Below are 21,445 nucleotides of genomic sequence, written 5' to 3'. Positions count from 1 at the left end.
ATCAGACTTTCCTCTCGAGATCTGATAACAAGTAAGCCTTTATTTTGTTTGCAGTATATAATACGATTGTAACTAGAAATCATAATAGAAAGAAAGAAGTTATTTGTTATCTGGCAGTTATATGTGAACACTCTTTTTATAAGGGAAGTTGTTTTGTTAAAATTGTCTAATTCATAAGATGCTCGAAGTAATGTCAGAAATAGTCGTATATAAGTAGTGAATGTGTTGGAAGAGAATTTAGTGTAATATCCTTCCTAGAATAATTGTGCATGCTTATGAGTTAAATTGTGCCATAGAAGATACTTTTTATGTCAAGCAAGATTAGTCTAATTTCTCTAGTCATTCTGCTAGAAAAAGCATTACAGTTTATGTTGTTCAGATAGTGAATTAATTTGCGATTTAATGTGCATTTTGTTTAAGTTAAAATTTAATCAAATTTTCTCTATGCTTTATATTATGTCTTTGGATTGATAATAAACATGTTTTGTTTTTATCATTACCTGGTTCTCATTCCTAAGCCAATGCACTATCCCAAAAATTATTAGCGAACCTGCGGGAGTAAATTATAACAGCGAACCAAGACTTGCATTTTAGAAATTTGCATAGAAGTGTTAGATTAAATTTTGTCTTCTTCTCTCCCTGACTTTCAAACAAAATTATATCAATTAAGTGGCGCAGTCATTAAGATAAATAAATTTCTTAATTGATATTGTGCGATTGTCCAGGGACTGTCACGTCAGATAGATCTATAAATGAGGTCTAACTAGCAGCAGGAAAAAAAAAAAGGGGGGGGGGGCAAGAAGTAATGTTAAGTAAGGAAATAGAGATAAATAAAGGAATAGATAAAATGAAGAAGAATGTAGAATATTACACTGGCATGTAAGAAAATTTTGTGGATATGTGAATGATTTATAATAATAATAATAATTATTATTATTATAAAAACCTTCATGAAGTCAAAGACTCATACCGTGCTTGACTCCCTTTGAGTGACTGACACTCCCTGAATGCCTTTGTGTGAGCAAGGTGTGCACACTTTGCTCACACAAATTCCAGATATCCTTATATCGCTTGTTGCTTTCTTTACTTGCTCTTCCTTTTCTCTTTTTCTTTTGAGAAAAGCAGCTCGGGATAACTTTTTCTCTTTTAAATTACTGATTTAAATGACAATAAATTTCGAATTGATAAATTATTCTTTTTCTATTAATTATTAATTTTGAGTTAATTTATTATTTTTTAAGAGTTTTAAAACAATTAAATCTTATTTAACAGTTGCCTTCTACAAATTTTTACTATAAATAATTAATTTATACAATAATTTGAAAATTTGATAATTAAAGGTAAACTATAATTATTGAGGGCAATGTAAGATGTAAAGTATGCTGCCACGAGCGATTTTTGCATTTTAGCAAAAATGCACCTCTGATTAATATGTTTATAATTTGTAAACTATTATCTTTAAAATTTTATTTGTCTATCAAAAATCAAAAATAAGTACACAATTAAAAACAAAGTCAAAAATGATCCAAAGTCACTTAAACACAGAATACACAATACACTCAATATGTTTCACATTCAAAATTGAAATGATGCTGAAAAAAATGTAAGTGCATATCACGCTGTTTCGTCTATCCAAATTTGAAGCAGAATTTAAGAAAATGAACAGCATAATATACACCTATGTTTCAGACTAAATATTTGGTTAGATCAGTGTTTCTGAAACTTCAGATATCTGTGTACCCCTTCTTTAATTTTCATTATTACCAAGTACCTTATCAAAATAATAATAATAATAATAAATAAAAATATATTTCATTGTAAATGTCTGTTTTATTTGAATTTAGATGTACATTTAAACAAAAAAAAAAAGATTTATTTTTAATAGAACAAAATTTATAAAGATACTATACATTTTTACTTAATATAAATAATTTATCATCAATGAGAGGAGAAATTGCTTATTTCTATATCTGCTATATTGCTCTCTTTTGTGCGTTTTATAAATCCAGTATTTAACGAATGATCCATACTTAAGAATTTGAAAGCTAAAAAAATTACCATATTTACTCAAATATAACTTGCACTTTTTTCCCAAAATTAAAGCTAAAAAATCGTGATGCAAGATATATGTGGGGATTTTCAGAAACTAAAGTTTTCAGGAAAAAAAACAACTGAAAATGGGTATGACTTACCAAGAAGCTTCAGTTCTCCATCACTTCTTCTATTCTCGAGAGCAGTTCCTTGTGCACAACGTCAAAATTATCTACCCAAATAGAGACATCTTCTTTCCCATTATATCAAGCAAAAATTACCAGTAATTTAAGACTTCAGATACGTAATGAATAATCCTTGACAAATTACTAATGGGAAGTGAAAGATGTGCGCGATTGTAGGCCAATAGAGCAGCTATTAAGAAGTGCATATGATTGGTGCTGTATTAACAAAAGATCGCACGACCCAAACAAAAAGCAACAATTGAATTATTATTATTAGTGACACCTCCAAGGAGTCTGAAGACACATCACAGGAGGACACCTACAACTGTCTCAATCACTACACCGAACCTCTACTACGAATCGTCTCCATCAACGCCATCTACTGCCCACCTCCACCACTACCACAACTAGTATTTTTTGTCTGTAAATTGCGTGTGTTCTGAAGGGCCGATTTGTCTGTATGGAAATGCTAATTCTCTTAAACCGATTTCCATAATATCAGAAATATATTCACTATATATTTCTTAGTTTTAACACGTTCATGTCAGGGTAGTGTCAAGCAAAACCTTCTGTTGCATCGGCAACATTTGGTTTTGCTTGGATCTATTTGGAAGGGAGATGTAATTCATTAGTTAGTGTTTATATTCCCAGTTGTCTGTAATTGCACTATTTGTTGAGAAATATATTACAGTCTGCAGATGTCTGTGAACCTTATTCAGTGACATAATAAAAGTAATTGTTTTTCGTGTTTCTGCAATATAGTTGCTGTTGTGGAGAGCATATTGTTTACTGCAGGGAGCGAGGAGAATTCATGCATAATATAATTTAATATATATATATATATATATATATATATATATATATAGACTATAAAAGTTTATGAGATTTGCATTGTATGATACTTTATGGGTTGTTTCCTTCAGTATCTAATAAGTGGGTTCTAAAATGTTTAGTTTTAGAATGCATGAGTGTAATTTTTTTATTAATAAAATATAATAAGCACATATTTAACTGTCAATGAGAAACAGTGCCTTTTTTTATTTAATAAAATGCTGTATTTTTGTAAAATATTGTTGCCATAATACGGCTGAACGAGTGCCCTTATTAACACTCAGGAGCTCACAGTGGTAATTTTGCAGCGTACGACATGGTATATCTGAGAGATACATTCATTACTAGTATGTGCTAAAATGCAAAAAACATAAAGAAAAAATACTGCAAATATAATACATGATGGTACAAATTAAATGAATATTGAATCCAACATTATTTCATAGCCGAATATAGAAACTACTAGAGTTTCGTGCCAAATATATAGAAACTAAAAGTTTCGGCAGATGCAAGCATAAGTAGTGCCTTATGGGCAACTCGTAGCAAGGATTGAGCAAGCCCCAGACCACTTTCCTTAGTATTTTCCATAAATGTAAAGCACATCTTCTAGAGCAGTGCTTCCCAAACTTATGGAAGAATTAAAATATTTCATGCCCCCCCCATCGAAAAAAAAATCGTAATACAGACATATATTATTATATTTATTGTATTTATATTCAATATAGTTTATATTCAAGATTTTGCATTTGTAAGCTTTTTTTGTGACAATACCTTTGAAATGAAACCTATATGAATAAGCATATATTTACTAATATTCATTAAGCGCCGAAATACACAGGAAGCAAAATTTGTGAACGAACACCAATGTGTGATTTTTTCCATTAAAATATAAAAAAATACCATAAAAGAAATAATAAATAATAAAAATTAAATGCATTTCTTTTAAGATTAAAAAAAAAAAAAAAAACTGTTTAGTCTTAAAACATTTAAAATTTGTTTTCATTATTTCACAGATCCCTCAACAAAACTTGCGGCCCCCAAGGGGACGCGGCCCACAGTTTAGGAAGCGCTGTTCTAGAGGACATGTATGATAAATAAGCCTGTGGCTCTCTATTTCGATAATACATGATGGTTTATTTATTTTCAGTTACAATCTAGAAATTATTGAAACAAAGAAATATAAAGAATAAAAATTTTTGTTACAAAATAATGCAAACATCGATAATGAAAGAAAATGAAACTAAACAAATGCATTTAACATTAATTAATCAGAATCTTCAATAGTTGGATTTACAAAACTGTCATAACAGTCATCGCAAATAATATTGCTATGCTGAAAGCATAATACTTTTTACAATGCTTGCAAAACTATTTTGATAAGCGACTTGTTTTGGATGCATAGCACATAAAACATTGTTTTATGTGCTATGCTTTGTCGAGGGAACCGTATCTATGTCGTCATTAGAATTTTCTTCAAATTGTGTCTAAAATTGATGAAGTTTCAGGTGTAAAAGTCTATTCACCACCTGTAGAGATTTCTGAATGCCTTTTTATTTGTTCTGACACTAACTGCATTACGAGATTTCTAATAAATATTCTGCGCCGTATTTTCACATTGTTGTTCAGCATGAATAATCTGACCATTTATATTTATGAGTTATACTGACATCGGAGCTCGCAGTATCTCTCAGATATAATTTACTATCAAATATCACAAACCTTTACAAAAAAACATGTTCAACCAAACTGATAGCAAAAAAAAAGTGCAGAATATCACTCGTAACATACACACGCGCAGCTAGTCATAACCTTCAACCTATACAATAAAATATCTATGTCAATTAGCAGTATCTGTCAGATCTGATGGGACCTCTGCAGGGTCAAATATCACAAATCTTTGCATAACACGTGTTAAACCAAACTGACAGCAACAAAAGTGCAAAATAGCACTTGTAATATACTCACGCAACTAATAATATTATACTCACTCAACCTTCAACCTATACAATAGATAGGTTAAAGAATATTCATGTGAACAATTAGCATGTATCTGTCAGATCAGATGCGAGCGCCCGAGTGTTAAGCAAAGCCATGAGGCAGGCTGCCTCTATACTACACCCTGTCGACGGTACTGGTCCCAGGGATTATCAAAATAAAAATAATTATTTGGAGCTTATATAATTAGAATAAAATATAATTATCTTTATAAATATGTATATGTAAATTTAATATATTTTTTTTAAAATTTTTCTGCCTCCAGTATAATTGTAACATAAACCCTAAGTTTTCCACCTGCAGCATTCGCCCATTCTGCCCCTGCCTTGCACCGGGCCTGCTGACTTTCATTAATCACAATACTGTTGGAACACTAGCACATATAGATCTAGCACAGTCCATCTCACAGATATTATACAACTTGTCTCTGTTTGCTATTATGGACTGCATGAAAATTTCCATTCTTTCCCAGAACAATTGGTAAAGCAACATAGTATTAAAGAAATTTGCTGTACGATGTACACATTAATAACAATACTCTCAAGCCCAAGTTTACTAGCAAAATGTTTTCAGAAACTTACTGGTTTCTACCAATGTCTAGCAGTTGTTTATAAAATGATGTCTAGATGTGGCTATGCCACAGCTAAACATTATTTTATATTCTTCTTCTTCCTATCAGGAATTTAGGCAAAGTGGCTTGTTCCAGTCTCATGCCACTGTTTTCTTCGTCTTTCAATTTCCATTCCATATAATATTTGTATCATCTGCATAATATTTTGGACAGTCCACTACTATCCATTCAATTTAGATGTTCTAATAATTTTTGTTTATATTTACTTATACGAGGGTGGTGTCTGAAAAGTTCTCAGCCTAACAATAAAAAAACAAATTTATAATTTCAAAATTATTTTTATTTTTCAACATAATCTCCTTTAAGAATAATACATTTATTCCAGCGCAGCTCCAGCACCATTATCCCGTCACTGTAGTGGTTCTCAGTAAGATCTGCAAAATACCTCTCTACAGCTGCAATCACCTCTTGATTCAAAGAAAAATACTGACCAGCGAGGAAGAGTTTTAGTTTTTGGAAGAGATAGAAGTCAGAGGGCACCAAATCTGGGGAATAGGTTGGATGTTCCAACAATTCATAATGCAGATCCCTGAATTTTCCCATTGCCAAAACACCGTTGTGGGCAGGTGGATTGTCCTGATGAAAGATGATTTTTTTCTTCTGCAAGACAGGTCTTTTCTCACGAATTGTTTTGTCTAGTCTGGTTAAAACATCTGAATAATATTCCTCGGTTATTGTTTTATCCTTTTCAAGATAATTAATAAACAAAATGCCTTTAGCATCCCAAAACACCGATGCCATGACCTTTCTTGCTGATGGAACCGACTTTGTCTTCTTTGGTGCTGAACAACTGGCTTCTGTCCACTGTTTTCACTGCTGTTTGAATTCTGGCATGTAATGGTGAATCCAAGTCTCATCCATGGTAATAAACTGACACACAAAATCAGTTCTATTCTTGTTAAAACACTCCAAGCACTGTTCAGAGATTTTCGTGTGAGTGCGTTTTTGATCTGCTGCAAGCAAGAGTGGCACTCATCTTGCGCAAAGTTTTTTCATATGCAATTCTTCATGCAAAATATATCCTACATGTTCTTTCGAAATGCCTATAGTCTCAGCAATTTCATGCACTTTGACTCGCTCATCCAATACCATATCATGCACTTGATCGATGATGATTTCTAGTGTTGTTACACTTTTTGGATGTCATTCATCTTCAAGGCTGGTATGGCCATGTTTAAACTAGGCAGCCCATTTCTTAATTGTCGCAAATGAATGAGAAGAGTGCCCACAAACTTTTATGAACTTCAAATGAATTTCTTTTGGCATTAAACTTTCTTTTACAAAGAATTTTATAACCACATGATACTCAATTTTATCCATGTCATGGGATACAGACAATACTTTTGCTTCAGACAACTGTATAAAACAAACTATTTGATAGAATAACTTGCAATTTCATGGATGCTTATGACAGATGTACCAACTTAGAAAAAAAAAAAATCGTGCCGATAGTGTTGCCATCTATGGTTGAGGCCAAGAACTTTTCAGACCACCCACATATAGTAGTTAGTTGGTTTTTATATTCAGGGATTGTACAATTTCTTCATTTGTTTTATTGTCTCAGTTATGCGAGTACATTTTTGATCTGCTGTGAGCAAGCATGGCACCCATCTTTGCAAAGCTTTTTCATTTGCAATTCTTCGTGCAAAATATATCCTACACGTTCTTCCAGCTGGTTTTCTGAGAAATTTCATTTCTGCTGTTTGAATATGTTTTTCATTCTTCTTTTTATGATCCATGTTTCACTTCCATATAAAAAAAAAGTTCATTTAGACAGAACATTATATAATCTGATTCTGGTGTGTTTTTGTACCAGGGATGGCTTAAATATATTATTTATTATCTTTGGCTTTAACAAAATTTGATATTTAAATGTCTATATCTTTTTCATCTTCATATGATAATTGAAGTAAATACCTTGAATAGGACCTTGACCTTTCTTCATTTTTTTCTGCATTCGAAACTTTTGTAAAGTTTTTGCTGTGGATTCCTATCTTACGTAAATCAACTTCACTAACAATGCATTATCCACCAATGTCAGCATCACACAACAAACCTGTATTTTCACAAAAACAATTCTGTTCGCACCAACGACTGGGAATAAGTAATGGGAATAAGTAAATACCTTGAAATACATGGGCATTTGCATGCCCATGTATTTCAAGGTATTTACTTATTCTAATATTTTACTATCTATCACTATTTTACTTCTTATTGGGTTTTCTCCTTTGAAAGTCATTATTTTTGAGTTTGCTTTTGATATTCTTATATTCTATTGTTCTGAAAGTTAATTTAATGACTTTACTGATCTCTGTAAATCATCTTCTGATGTAGCTAATAAAATTTTATCATCTGCAAAAATAGTGTGTCTTTCTTTATTTGTGGATTTATTTGTATACCAAATGAGTTATGCTGTTTCCAGATTTTAATACATATGCACACAGGGTGTCCCATAAATTTGTAAATATTTTAATAAATCACAAAAATCAGAAAAATTGGTATATTAGAGTGCAATTTTGCATGAAAGTAAATCGAAAGGGAGTTTTTTTTTTTTTGGTAGGAGAAAAAATTTGGTTCAAAATTTCACCAATAGAGGGCACTGTATAATACATGCCAATGAGAGGCCTATAAAATACAAGGTGTATCACTGGCACCTTTAATGAATGAGTGCAAATTCCCAGTCGTTGGTGCGAACAGAATTGTTTTTGTGAAAATACAGGTTTGTTGTGTGATGCTGACATTGGTGGATAATGCATTGTTAGTGAAGTTGATTTACGTAAGATAGGAATCCATAGCAAAAACTTTACAAAAGTTTCGAATGCAGAAAAAAATGAAGAAAGGTCAAGGTCCTATTCACTCCTGCCAAACCACAGTCTCTAAAACGACATTTCGATGAAAAGGAGTTTGTCAGATCACCCTTGCACCAGCAGACCAGTGTTATCTGAAGCCCGTACTAGTGCTGTGTTATCACAAACGAATGCCCTAGTAGCACAATTTACTAGTGGTGTAAGCAGTGAACAGAAAGCTGCAAGAATCATGGGCATAGTGAAAATGTCCATATTCTGAATCCTTCATGGTGTGTTAAATTTGTATCCATATAAGCTATAATCTCTTCAGCAACTGTTATCAAGTGATACCACTAAGTGGAAGGAATTTGCAATGTGGGCTTTGACAAAAGTCGCAGTATATCCACAATGGCTGTACAACATCTTCTGAACAGACAAAGTGCATTTCTCATTGCCGTTATTATGCATAACTGTCGAATTTGGATGCAAGGATGATCCAAGCACCTACACAGAGAAGCCATTATATTCACCAAGACCCACTTTTTGGTGCAGCTTCCCTGCATCCATTATTGTTGGTTCCTTTTTCCCAAACTTGATACCAGTAGATTTCTGGTTGTGGCGCTATTTCAAGTCCTGAGCGTACTTGAGCAGCCCATCTTCCTTACTGGATTTAAAAGATGCCATTCGCTACAAAGTTGTTTGCATCCATCCAGATATGCTCCACGCTTCTGTAAATGGCATTCTCACCTGCTTGCAGCATGTAATTGCTTGCACTATCGGACATGTTGAACAATTACTGTAGCGATATATAACAGGTTTCCTGCATATGAATAAATAAGTTTTCAATGTCATCCCTACTGCCGCCCTCTATAAGTGAAAATTTGAGCTAAATTCCCCCTCCTTCCAATTCACTTTCTTGCAAATGCACTCTAATATACCAATTTTTATAAATTATTAAAATACTTACAAATTTATGAGATGCCCTGTATATATATATATAAAATTATAACGAAGTAGAGATGACATGGTACATCCTTGCCCTATTCCTCTTGATATCCTTTTCCACTCTGATATTTGTTCTAATTTGCTGTTTTATTTCCTGTGTATATTTCTTGAATAGACTAATATTTGCTGATCTTGAGAAGGCTTCCGATAAGGTTCAACAGAAATTAATATGGCAAGCACTGAAATCACAGAAGATCAGTGAATATAATATTAACCAAGTTAAAGACGTATGTACCAGAATGACATATGTACCAGAATATCACAGTACAATGTCAATCACTTGGTGTGATACCCAGCAGGAACCAGTGAAGAATTGGAAATCAAGGTGGAAGTACACCAAAATTTGCACTAAGCCTGCTTATGTTTAACACGTTTGCTGCCAGCTACGAGTATACTCGTAGTTGTTAAACCAGCTACACAAGCCAGCTATGAGTATACTCGTATGACGCTTACTGCCGGCAACGAGATTACTGTACTGACCTTGAAGAAGTGAAAATGCTTGGCTTGTGGAGCTAGCATCAAAACTGTGTATTCTCATAGATGGTATATGCTCCACACAAGCCAGCTACGAGTATACTTGTATGACGCTGACTGCCACCAATGAGATTAACTTACTGACCTTGAAGAAGTGAAATTGCTTGGCATAAGGGAACAGCCTATGCCGAAGTAGCGTGGCAGCGAACGTGTTAACGTGGTCATTGGATATTTTGTATACTGACGACATTATCCTGATGAACAGAACAGAACAGAACAGAACCCTGAAGATATGCTAATAAGTAGAGGACTGAAAACTGGGGGCTTGCAAATTAGCAGATAGAAGACTGAGTACATGTGCTGTGATTTTCAATATGAAATTGAATTTCATATTGAAAAGAATGACATGTAAGAAAGTTTTAAAGCGAATAAAAGTTGAGCAGCTCTCAGATGTGAACTGTGGACTAAAATACACAAAGATTATTGAAGAAAAAATGAAAGAGTTTGAGAACAGGAATCAAACCTTGGAGATTCAGTGGCAAGCCTTGAAGAAAGCCCTGACTGATTCAGCTAGAGAAGCATGTGGTGAAGTTGTCTGCAAGGATAAAAAAGTTAGAACTCCATGGTGGACACAGAAAGTTAAACAAGCAGTGAAGGAAAAGAAGAAAGCATATCAAAAGTTCCTGGCAAATAAGTCAGCTTGTGCTCTTAGAGAATACAGAGACAAATGCAAGAATGCTAAACACCGTGTAAAACTAGCTAAACAAAAGTCATGGGAGGACTTTGGAAAGAATATAGAAAATAAATATCAAGAAGGTGGCAAAATATTCTGGAGGTTGTTGAAGAAGCTTAGGAATGGAGGAAAGAGTGCTGTAAAAAGAGTTAGAGATGATAAAGGTGACATGAAAATGGAAGAAAAAGATATCCTTGAAGTATGGAGTAATTACTTTGAAAAACTGCTAAATGAAACAAGCAGTGATGACAGCACACTGGTAAAAAACACTGACCAGACATGCAGTCAGGAATACATATCCATACTTGAAGAAGAAAAAAAAGCCATCAAAGGCTTAAAATGTGAAAGGCAGCACGAGTAGATGATATTCAACCAGAAATGCTGAAGTATGGTGGCATAAAAGTCTTACAGTGGCTGCACTGCATAGTTCAGAAAGCCTGGACAGAGGGACGAATTCCCGATGATTGGAGTAGAGCTCTCATAGTACCCATATATAAAAAGGGAAATAAAATTGAATGTGAGAATTACAGATGTATTTCCCTACTAAGTGTTCCTGGCAAGATCTATGCAAGTATACTTGAGAAACGATTGAGAAGAATTGAGGAAGAAAAGCTGGGTGAAGAACAAGCTGGATTCAAGCCAAACAGAGGCTGTCAGGATCAGATCTTCACTTTACGACAAATAGTCGAGAAAGCATGGGAATATAAGAAAGATCTGTATTTAAGTTTTGTCGATTTGGAAAAGTCATATGACAAGGTGCCAAGAGAGAAGCTATTCAATACTCTACAGTTATATGGTATCAACGGGGCATTATATCAAGCAATACTTAGTCTTTATTTGAGTTGTAAGTCAGCAGTTAGAATTGAAGGAAGTACTGGAAGATGGTTTAATGTTAAATCTGGTGTGAGACAAGGATGTACATTATCACCTCTGTTATTCATTATCTATATGGATCACATTATGAAGGAAAGTGGTATTAAACATGATATCAAAATTGGAGATTTTAATGTCAGCTCTTTGCTTTATGCAGATGATGTTATACTTCTAAATAAATCCACTACAAGTCTGTAAGATTCTCTGACTAAATTGAATAACTGTTGTAATAGATATGGTATGAAGTTCAGCAATAAAAAGACAAAGACAATGAAAATAGGCAGAAACATTAAAAATGTCAACTGTGTTGTGAACGGAGAACCTGTGGAATAAGTAAAACATTTCAGCTACTTAGGTACGATTTTTAGTGAAGATGGTAAATTCAATATAGAAATAGACAACAGAATCAGCAAAGCTGGTATGGTGGGAAGTCAATTGAATAAATTCATATGAAATAAGAGAAAAATTAGTCGGAACACTAAATTAGCTGTATACAAGACAGTATTCAAACCAGTTTTAACTTATGGATCTGAGAGCTGGATCAGAAGTAAAACACTTGACCAAAGATTAGAGACTGCAGATATGAGAGTCCTGAGAAGGAGTAGGGGCATGAAAGAGATGCCATCAATGGCAATATCGTATTAAAAATGAGGATATTAGGAAAGAACTTGACATTGTCAGCATCCAGGAATGCGTTAGCAGAGCTAATCTCAGGTGGTATGGTCACTTAAACAGAATGGGCAAGGAAAGATTAGCCAAACAAGTGTTCTCCCAGGTTAGCAGGGAAAAGACCCAGAGGAAGACCAAGATATAGGTGGATTGATACGGTACAAAGTGCCTTAGACGATAGAAATATAAGATCTGATAATGTTGGAGTCTTGACAAGTAACAGACTGATTTGGAGGAAAATTGTAGATAGGAAGTTAGTAATGATGTAATTTTTTTCATGTAGTACTATCATATCCTGTACACCCCTTGAGGGTCTTCTTCTTCTTCTCCCATAGTCCTAAATGAACCGTTGGGTCATTCATGGATGGTAGGTGATTCGCTTTGTTAGTCTCCTCCAGTCGTCTCAGTGTCTTGTTCTTGATGTTAGTTGAGAAAGGGAGGAATTTATCCATTTTTTGATGTTATCAGTCTATTTTAATCGAGGTCGGCCCCCTAACCCTTGATCCCGGAACGATTCCTTCTAGGGTTTGCTTTGGAATGCCAAGAAAGAAGCTATTCAATATGCTACAGTTATATGGTATAACTGCCATGTACCCTTGAGGGTACATGGCAGGAATTTGATGATGACAGCCATTTTCACATAATCACAACTCCAGCCTATTCAAATCATTCTTCAAGTATTGCATATTAGCAGCACTCCTGATTATCCTGCCTATGTTTGCTTCATCAGCAAATAGCTATATGTTGCATGTCAAATCCTTTCAATGTCATTAATGTACAAACTGAATAACAATGGACCAAGGACTAATCCTTCGGGCACACCACTGGTTACCTTGAATCTTGCAGATTCACCCCCCCCCCACATACCCAAATATGAATTCTTCATATCTGTCAGTCAGCCACTCTTATATCTACTAGAGGAACATTGCATCTGATGAGGAATCCAAACCGTTATTATTTCTGGCAACTGGAGAATTCTCCAGTTGCCTGAGGAAACATAAGGCCATGGTATCCATCATACTTGGTCACAACAATGCACGACAGTGGAAATATGGTGTGAAGAATGCTTTCTTGGTTCTTTGATACTAGCTGAACAAGGAATGAATAAAGCAACCTGCAGAAATTATAGATGACTAAAACAACCCATTTGTGTTGCCACTTACCTGCACATGAACATTTCAACAACATAACATGCCTGAATAATAAAGAAAAACATTATCCAGGAATGATTACAGAAATATAACAATCAACAGTGGTGAGAAGTTAAGAACCTGCATAAAGCAACCGATGAAACTAAGAGGATTTTTAATTTGTGCCAGGGTAAAATACATGTGCTGTCTATTCCTAGGCATATCAAGTCTGCATTAAAGGCTCGCCCTGGTTCAACAGATAGGTATCTGTACTCTATGCACTATTAACAATGTGTAGAGTACAATGAGAAAGGCATTAAAAAATAAGTGAACTGTTTCCAATTTTGTTTCAAAGTAAATCAACCAGATAAACTACTGCTGTGTTTTAAAAGAAATAAACTAATGTTTTTCCACTAGTATAAATATAGTTTATATAATATTTTAAGCATAGGATATAAACAATATCGATTAAGGCCAGTATTCAAACCACACGAATATCTGTAGGGTGAAGTGTACATCTATGGGTACGTGTAAATCAGGAAGAATGTAAACAACATTTTTTATTTAAATACTCAGCTAGTTTCATGAACAATGATGGTTAGCTTCATCAGGAGAAAATAGTAAATAAATAAACAGTTAAGCTATAAGCAAGTAATGATAACCATATTAAATGTTCGAAAAAAAAATAATAACAATGGATTAAGTGCGTGTACTATCTCGCATCTTGATTGTAGTAATACTATGTTTACTAAGCTAATTAGATAATGAGATAATTGTGCGTTATTCATTCTGTATAACTTACATGTAGATACAGTTATTGAAGATAGATTACCTATAAATATTTGATTCATGTATTGTGAATCATTATTAGTTTAATACAGTTGGAAATTAAAAAATTAGACAATGAAGATATATGGAGAATGATGCCACATTTTTGTGAGGGAAGGTGAAGTGAAGTCAGATGTTTGACATAACTTTACTTTTTGCAAATGTTCCACCAGCTGACATGCTAGAATTTTTATCACACCATCTTCCAAGTTTGTCATGAATTCTGGATATTTTAGCTGCAATGAAAAGCAGAATTGACAAACTGAAGGCATCGTGATGGGCTCTCCTTCTACTATTATTCTATTTAGAACAACTAGAAGAAAAAAAAAATTAACGATTAATCCAAAACTTTCAATATGGCTTTGCTATATAGATGATGTCTTTGCTATTTGGAATTATTTGTGTGAACAGTTTAACATCTTCTCACGAAAAATCAATAACATTCATCACAGAATTGGTTTCACAATGGAATACTTTTGTTGGCGTTCTTATAAAAAGAAAATTATTGTTGTTTATGGCATCACCACGGAGTCTGGAGACTCATCATGGGAGACCCAAATCATGTACACACAAATCCTATCATACCTCTCCTTAAATCAATTCACCATCAGGGAACTCGCAACCAATTCTAGCAATCCATTCCAATCACTCACCACTCTTCACGTAATAAATCTGGTATGCACACCCCTACTTACCACACTCTTACACGACTTCCACGGAGGGTCCCTAGTTCTCTGACTATTTGTCATATATTGAAAAATTTCACTTGCATCAAATCTATAAAACCCCCTTAATATCTTAAAAGTTTCTATCACATCTCCTCTTCTCATCAACCAAATCATGTAGCCCACAAACCCTCAACCCATTCTCACAGGAAGCACCCAACAGACCTGTCACCATCTTGGTCACTCATCCCCTCCTCGAATCTCCTCAACAACCTCCCAGACCCCAAGAAACCCGGTGACCAAATCTGTGCACAACAGTCCAGATGTAGCCGAATCATATAAAGAGGGATAATAACTTCCTTACTTTTACTTGTTAGTATGTTTTTCAACATCCAAGTAATTTCCCCAGCCTCATCAATTTCCTGCGAACGAATATCATCATTATAATACACCATATTATTATTATTATGGGCTACTCCAAGGAGTCCTTGGATTCACTGAAGGAGGCCCTAAACATTATGTCCAGAACTATCCAACATTTGCATAGTATCTATCATACTTTGCTTTGAACTTATTCACAGTCATGGCACCCACAATAGACTCTGGCAATCTATTCCACTCATTCATTGCTATCCAAGCAAAAGTTCTAACACCCTTGCTAACTACACTCTTACTCAGTTTCCATGGATGGCCCCTAGTTCTCCAACCACCAGACCTGTTCTAGTGGTTGGAAAACTAGGGGAGAAACAAGAATTCAGAGTAAAAATTTACTCTGAATTAATCTTGTAAAAACCCCCTCAGTAATTTGTATGTCTCTATCATATCATCCCTTTTCTGCCTATCAACCAGTTTCTGTAACCAACCTATTCTCATAAGGTTCATTCCATAGACATGCTACCATCTTGGTCACTTGCCTCTGGATCCTCTCCACCTCCTCCTCATCACCAAGAAGCCCTGGCACTCAGATCTGCACGCAGTAGTCAATATGGGGTCTTATCAAGGCTCAATAAAGAGGAATAAGCAACCTTTTCAAGCTGAAGTGCATAACCTTACATTTTGCAACATTAAACTGACAATCATTATCCTTTGCCCACAATGCCAATTTATTTAAATCCTCCTGCAGGATATCTACATCACTTTTATCAATTATTGGTCTCCCCAGTTTTGCATCATCAACAAACAACTGAATATTCCCTATTAAATCTTTTCCTATGTCACTGATGTACAAAAAATTGGATTAGAAACATCTGTTTTTCACAAACCTTTCTTTTTTGGGTTGATATATTCATCAGACCTCGGGCTCACCATCCCTCACAAAAATATGGCATTATTAAATGTTTTCTTTCAGAGCTCATTATCTGTTCTTCATCTGATCTATTTAAAAAAAATTCAATAATTAAAGTTACAATTCCAAAACAGTAAAGATTATCAACCACTGTTTTACTCTCTCAATTAGAAGACTCATGCTGCCATCCCATACATTAAAGGGATTTCAGAGTGCATCCCACACCTTAAAGAGGTTTAATATTCCACAAGTTTCAAGCCTATAAATTCAATCAGCTCTATGATACAACATCTTCAAAAGATAAAATTCCATTTCTACTTCACATGGAGTCTATTTAGTCCCATGCAACTGCAAGTTATTCTACTTTAGATAAACAGGCCGATTTGTTTCTATACACCTTTCTGAACACCAATCCTATATTTTCTCCAAGAAACAGAACAAATTGAGTCTAGCAGAACATGGGATACTAATAGTAGCCACAAGATTCTTTGGAATGACACCAAATTACTACATAGATGTTCCCATAAACAGGAGCGTCTCTTTAAGGAAAGTTCCAAAGTACTTGAGCATTGCCCAAATCTCAATCTTAATGATACACTCTCCATGACAAAAATCTGGGAAATTATATTAAGAATTATACTATTTAATTATATAATTTTTTATTACATGTAAACATACACTTCATTTTTTTTTTAAATCACATGCATGCACACTTCAACTAATCCTAAATAAGTATCGTATTTTACTAGACGTCTCGCAACTGCATATAAAAGAGAGATTCAATATTCCTGTATTATTGGTTATTTTTTTTAAATTTCCAACTGTATTACAATGAGAATGATCCATGATACATGAATCAAAATATTTGTAGTTAATCTATGCAAATTAACTAATTTTTCAACTGTGTCTATAACTTATACAGAATAGTAGTGATGTGCACCACCACAGTCTGCATGCAGACAGGATATCGTTGTTGATTATACTCCCTTAGACCAACACTTCACCATGTAGACATTTGAAACTGAAATCCTATGGAATTGGTTGGTTAATCCTTATTAGAGGAGTGTTTTCTATTGATGTGTGCTTATGAGGCCAGTTTAACTGTTCTGAGGGTTGAAAAAAAAAAACAAGTTTCTGGGTAAAAAAAAAAAAAAAACCCAATACCTCCATATGAGACTGGCTAACTCACCTTTAGTAGAAAGAGACAAGAAAAAGGTTTCTTACATCACAGACAGGATTCAAACCCAGACAGGTCTTCCTGACTAAAAGGCTTTGTCTATACCAACTGAGATATAGAGGCTCAGACAGGATATACGTTTAAAAAAGAGAAAAGGTTACTTTGTACTTATACAGCAACCACAACTTGTATCCAGAGTAGAAACAATAGCAAAATAACTTTTTCACAAGTTGAGAGTGAGTAAAAGGGTTATACCACATACAGGTCACAGTTGAATTGTTATTTGTATACTGTTCACAAAGCATGACATTATAATCCAGTTATGAATCACTTCAGTAAATTATTATAAATAACAGATAAGTTTATTGTCACATAGAAAAACAGCCAGTTAAATGCAAGCACAGAACTTTAATGCTTGTTTTAAAATTACCAACATAAAAAAAAGTGCATACCAACTGTCTTAACAAATCGATAGCCTCCAAAATCAGCTCTTGATGCCCGACTTTAATTATGTGTAAGTTGTTCAAATCATCAGGTGCAAGAGTCAGAAGATGATGTCCATCAATGTTGTTGTTTAGAAAAAAATGAACGTATGGCAAAATAGCATCATCAAGACCTAATAACAGGAAAAAATTATTTTAGTCTAGTAACTGAATAAAACAAAAAAGTGCATTACAAATATATATACAATTCATATAATGGTGATATGTCTGCATACTTTAAAATTTAAGTTGAAATGTTTTCAAATGAGTTACTATAATAAGATGTTCAACGATACCAACTCTTTATTAGCTAACAATTTATAAACATTCATTCAACTTCTGTATTAAATGATAACACTTCATACACCATGAAGATGTTATGTATTTATTGAGATGAAGATTAAAACTATAAGCAAAAAACAATCACAGAATGAAACAAATTATAAAAGCAATGCATTTTGCAATAGCAATACAATGACATTTGTTATTACATCATCTGAACTTCATTTTTGGATTAGCCAATATATTTTATTATTATGATTCAGGCCTCCGTGGAGTCACAAGACTCATTGTGGAGGCCCACCCTAGAAAACACAAAGTCTATCATACCACTACTTGAATCCATTGACCATTCAGGCTTTCTCCACTCTATCAGGCAATGCATTCCATGGTTCAACCCCCCCCCCCCATGCAAAGAAATCCCTCCTTATTGTCTTGCTCACAACGTCCTTTCGTAACGTCTAAGAATGGCCCCCTTGTCCTCCTTCCTTCTTCTTGTTCCACCAGCACCAAGTGAAAGAACCCCCAGTGTCAGCCCTGTAACTACCTCTTAACATTTTAAAAGTTAATCATATCACCTTATCTACCAAACTCTGCAATCCACATTCCTAGCCTATCCTTGTAACTAAAATTGTACAGTACTGATATCATCTTTTTTATCTGCCTCTGCACTCTTTCCATGGTTAATTTATCCCCTTCATATCCTAGGGACTAAATGTGAGCACAACAGTCCAGGTGTGATCTGAGCAGGGTTTTATATAATTGAATGACAACTCTTATCTCTGCAAGTCAGCATCTTTCTTAGTATTGCAGCAATCCCCCTGGATTACCTTCACCACCTTTGCAACATGTTCTCTGAATTTCAGGTTTCTATCAATCATCACCCTCAGATCCCTTTCCCTCCCCCACTTCCTCCATTACAGTTCCTCCAGAGTATGCAGCCTCCATCAATGTATTCCAAACCTCCCAACTTGATAATTAGCTGAATTAAACTGACACCCCATCCTTTTTCCCAACTGTCCAGTTTACTCAAATCCTCTTGCAGGGCTACCACATCTGCACTATTACTAATAACCCTTCCCAGCTCATCTGCAAACAATTGAATATTCCCTTGAAATTCATTGACAATGTCATTGATATAAAAGTTAAAATGATACAGATCCCAGTACTGAGCCCTCCACTTGTAACCTTCTGCTTCCTTGATACTGCTCCCTCATACATAACTCTCTGATACTGATAGCCAATCCTGAATTTAGTTTACTAACCTGACATCTAAACCCATGTACTGCAACTTAAATATTGGCTTATGTGGTACCCTGTCAAATGCCTTTGTAAAAAAAAAAAAAAAAAAAAAAAAAAAAAAAAAAAAAAAAAAAAAGCAGAATATGCCTTTCCCTCATCAACTGCTCTTGTCACTTTATTATAAAAGGCAATCATATTACTAAAACAAGAGCACCCCTTAACAAATCCATGATGACTCTCACAGATAACATTACTCTCCTCTGCTCAATGCTGTAAATGATCCCTCACTAATTTCTCCAAAATCTTAACTATTGATGAAATACAACCTGGTCTATAGTTTGACACTTCTGCTATCACCATTATGCAATAGCACTATCTTACTCTCCTTCCACTCCTTTGATACCTTTTCATGGCTAGACTTTCATTGAAATGCCAGGTCAATGGAGCTGTCAGTTCTTTAGCATATTCTCTCTAAACCTGTTGCAAAATCCCATCCAGTCCCATTACTTTATTGAAATCCAGAGTGCTCGGTATTTGAAACACTCTCTCTTCTTACAATTCTAAATCTTGAACCTGCCCCTATCCCTCTAGTATTAAAACCTACTTCTCCAGGATGAAATACCCCAATAGTATTCATTGAACAACTCCACTATGTCCTTTGCATCAGTCGCTCTATTCCTATTTTTATCCAACAGTTTCATTCTTCCACAATCATTTCTCCTCATACTGGCCACATAACAAAAGAATTCTTTAGGATTTTCTTTAGATCTCAGGCCTAATCTCTTCTCATATTTACATTTTGCCTTCTTCAGCATAGTAGTCACTCATCTCTTATGAATAATTAAAAATGGAGGAATTTAAACCAAAACTGAAATAATGCACAAACTTTTAGAAAAAATTCCTAAATACAATAAGTTACATAACATTCACCTGGAGTGACTGAATGTTGTATCAGATAACTATTTCTGTATGTTTTGCATTTCAGATATTACTGTAACTATTGTTTCTCACACACAGTTCCTGCTGGTGGTCCCATGAACTAGTGAATTTTGTCACAAACAGACAAACCAAAAAAAAAAAACCACCCTGAAATCTAAATGAAAATGGCCTTTATCATATTTTGTGGGGTGGAGGTACATTTTCATTTTATTTTATTTTATTTTTTATTTCTTCATGTTTTTATTCCTTCATAACAAATGAGATGTAAAACCAAACACTATTTTTAAGCAAAAATAATGAATTACTGTTCATAAATATAAAAGAAAATGCTAGGCAATTTTTTTTACAGCAGAGCAGATCCCCACACCTTTTTTTTTAACAAAAAGACTTAAGAGATGAATTTTACTAAGGTTAAAAGAAGAATATTAATTAACATACCCATGTCTTGAATATATAAATGTTGAAACTTGATTAAAGACTTCATTACAGCTGAAGTGGTGGATTAATTTAGAGTGGTGGATACCAGATAGCAACAAATGAATGCAGGAAACCACGATGAAGAAGTGAGGAACTTAGGATCTTTCTCAGACATAGTCAAGTTAGCTGGTCTTGGGCATGGACTGTAGGGTTTTTCATCCCACAAGTAGGCAAACTAGCCTTGAGACCTCAATGCTTCTACAGACATAGGATACACCAGGAGGCATAGGGCTAACCACCTTATCCTTGCGTATGGTTGCGGTTAAATGAATAGAAAACCCTCGACACCACAAGGTAAAAAGAGGGGAAAGGAAGAAGAAGAAACATGATGAAACAAGAATTTTAAACCATCACGAAAAAGTTAAAACCGAAAAGATGAATTTGTAACCATTGGATTTTAAAGAAATGAGAATGAAACAAAAGGATTATGTATAACAAGCCAGCAATAAACATGACTAGTGCTGGTCATTTTGTTATGTTAAAAATGTCATCAGATGAATACAGCAGAAAGCTGGCTATGAGCTAGCCGTGTGGCCAATTTGTACCATTACTGTTACTTATAACAAAAGTAATACCCATGAAAAAGTAATCTGAAAAACTTGAATGTCAGATACTATTTCTGTATGTTTTGCATCTCATAAATTACTGTAACCAGTGCCATAACTATGCAGGTGCAACGTATAAAGGCACAGGGCTCAGGCGGCCTGAAATGGGATATCGAAAAAATA

The 21,445-nt window shown here is 34.4% G+C and overlaps 1 protein-coding gene across 1 annotated transcript in view; it reads right to left on the bottom strand.

The window, feature by feature from the left end:
- Window positions 1–21,445, bottom strand: part of cnk (connector enhancer of ksr) — a 221,522-nt gene that overhangs the window by 181,416 nt on the left and 18,661 nt on the right. Inside the window, exon 2 of the mRNA XM_090412454.1 lies at window positions 17,751–17,914. Coding sequence (XP_090268580.1) covers window positions 17,751–17,914 — 164 coding nt within the window. The remainder of the gene's footprint in view (window positions 1–17,750; window positions 17,915–21,445) is intronic.

The sequence above is a fragment of the Typopeltis vanoorti genome, chromosome 22 (assembly GCF_054136105.1).
Source record: "Typopeltis vanoorti isolate ZY-2024b chromosome 22, IOZ_Tvanoo_1.0, whole genome shotgun sequence".
In the NCBI taxonomy this organism is placed as follows: domain Eukaryota; kingdom Metazoa; phylum Arthropoda; class Arachnida; order Uropygi; family Thelyphonidae; genus Typopeltis; species Typopeltis vanoorti.
Note: the sequence above shows the minus strand (reverse complement) of the source record. Positions and strands in the feature narration are given on the sequence as shown.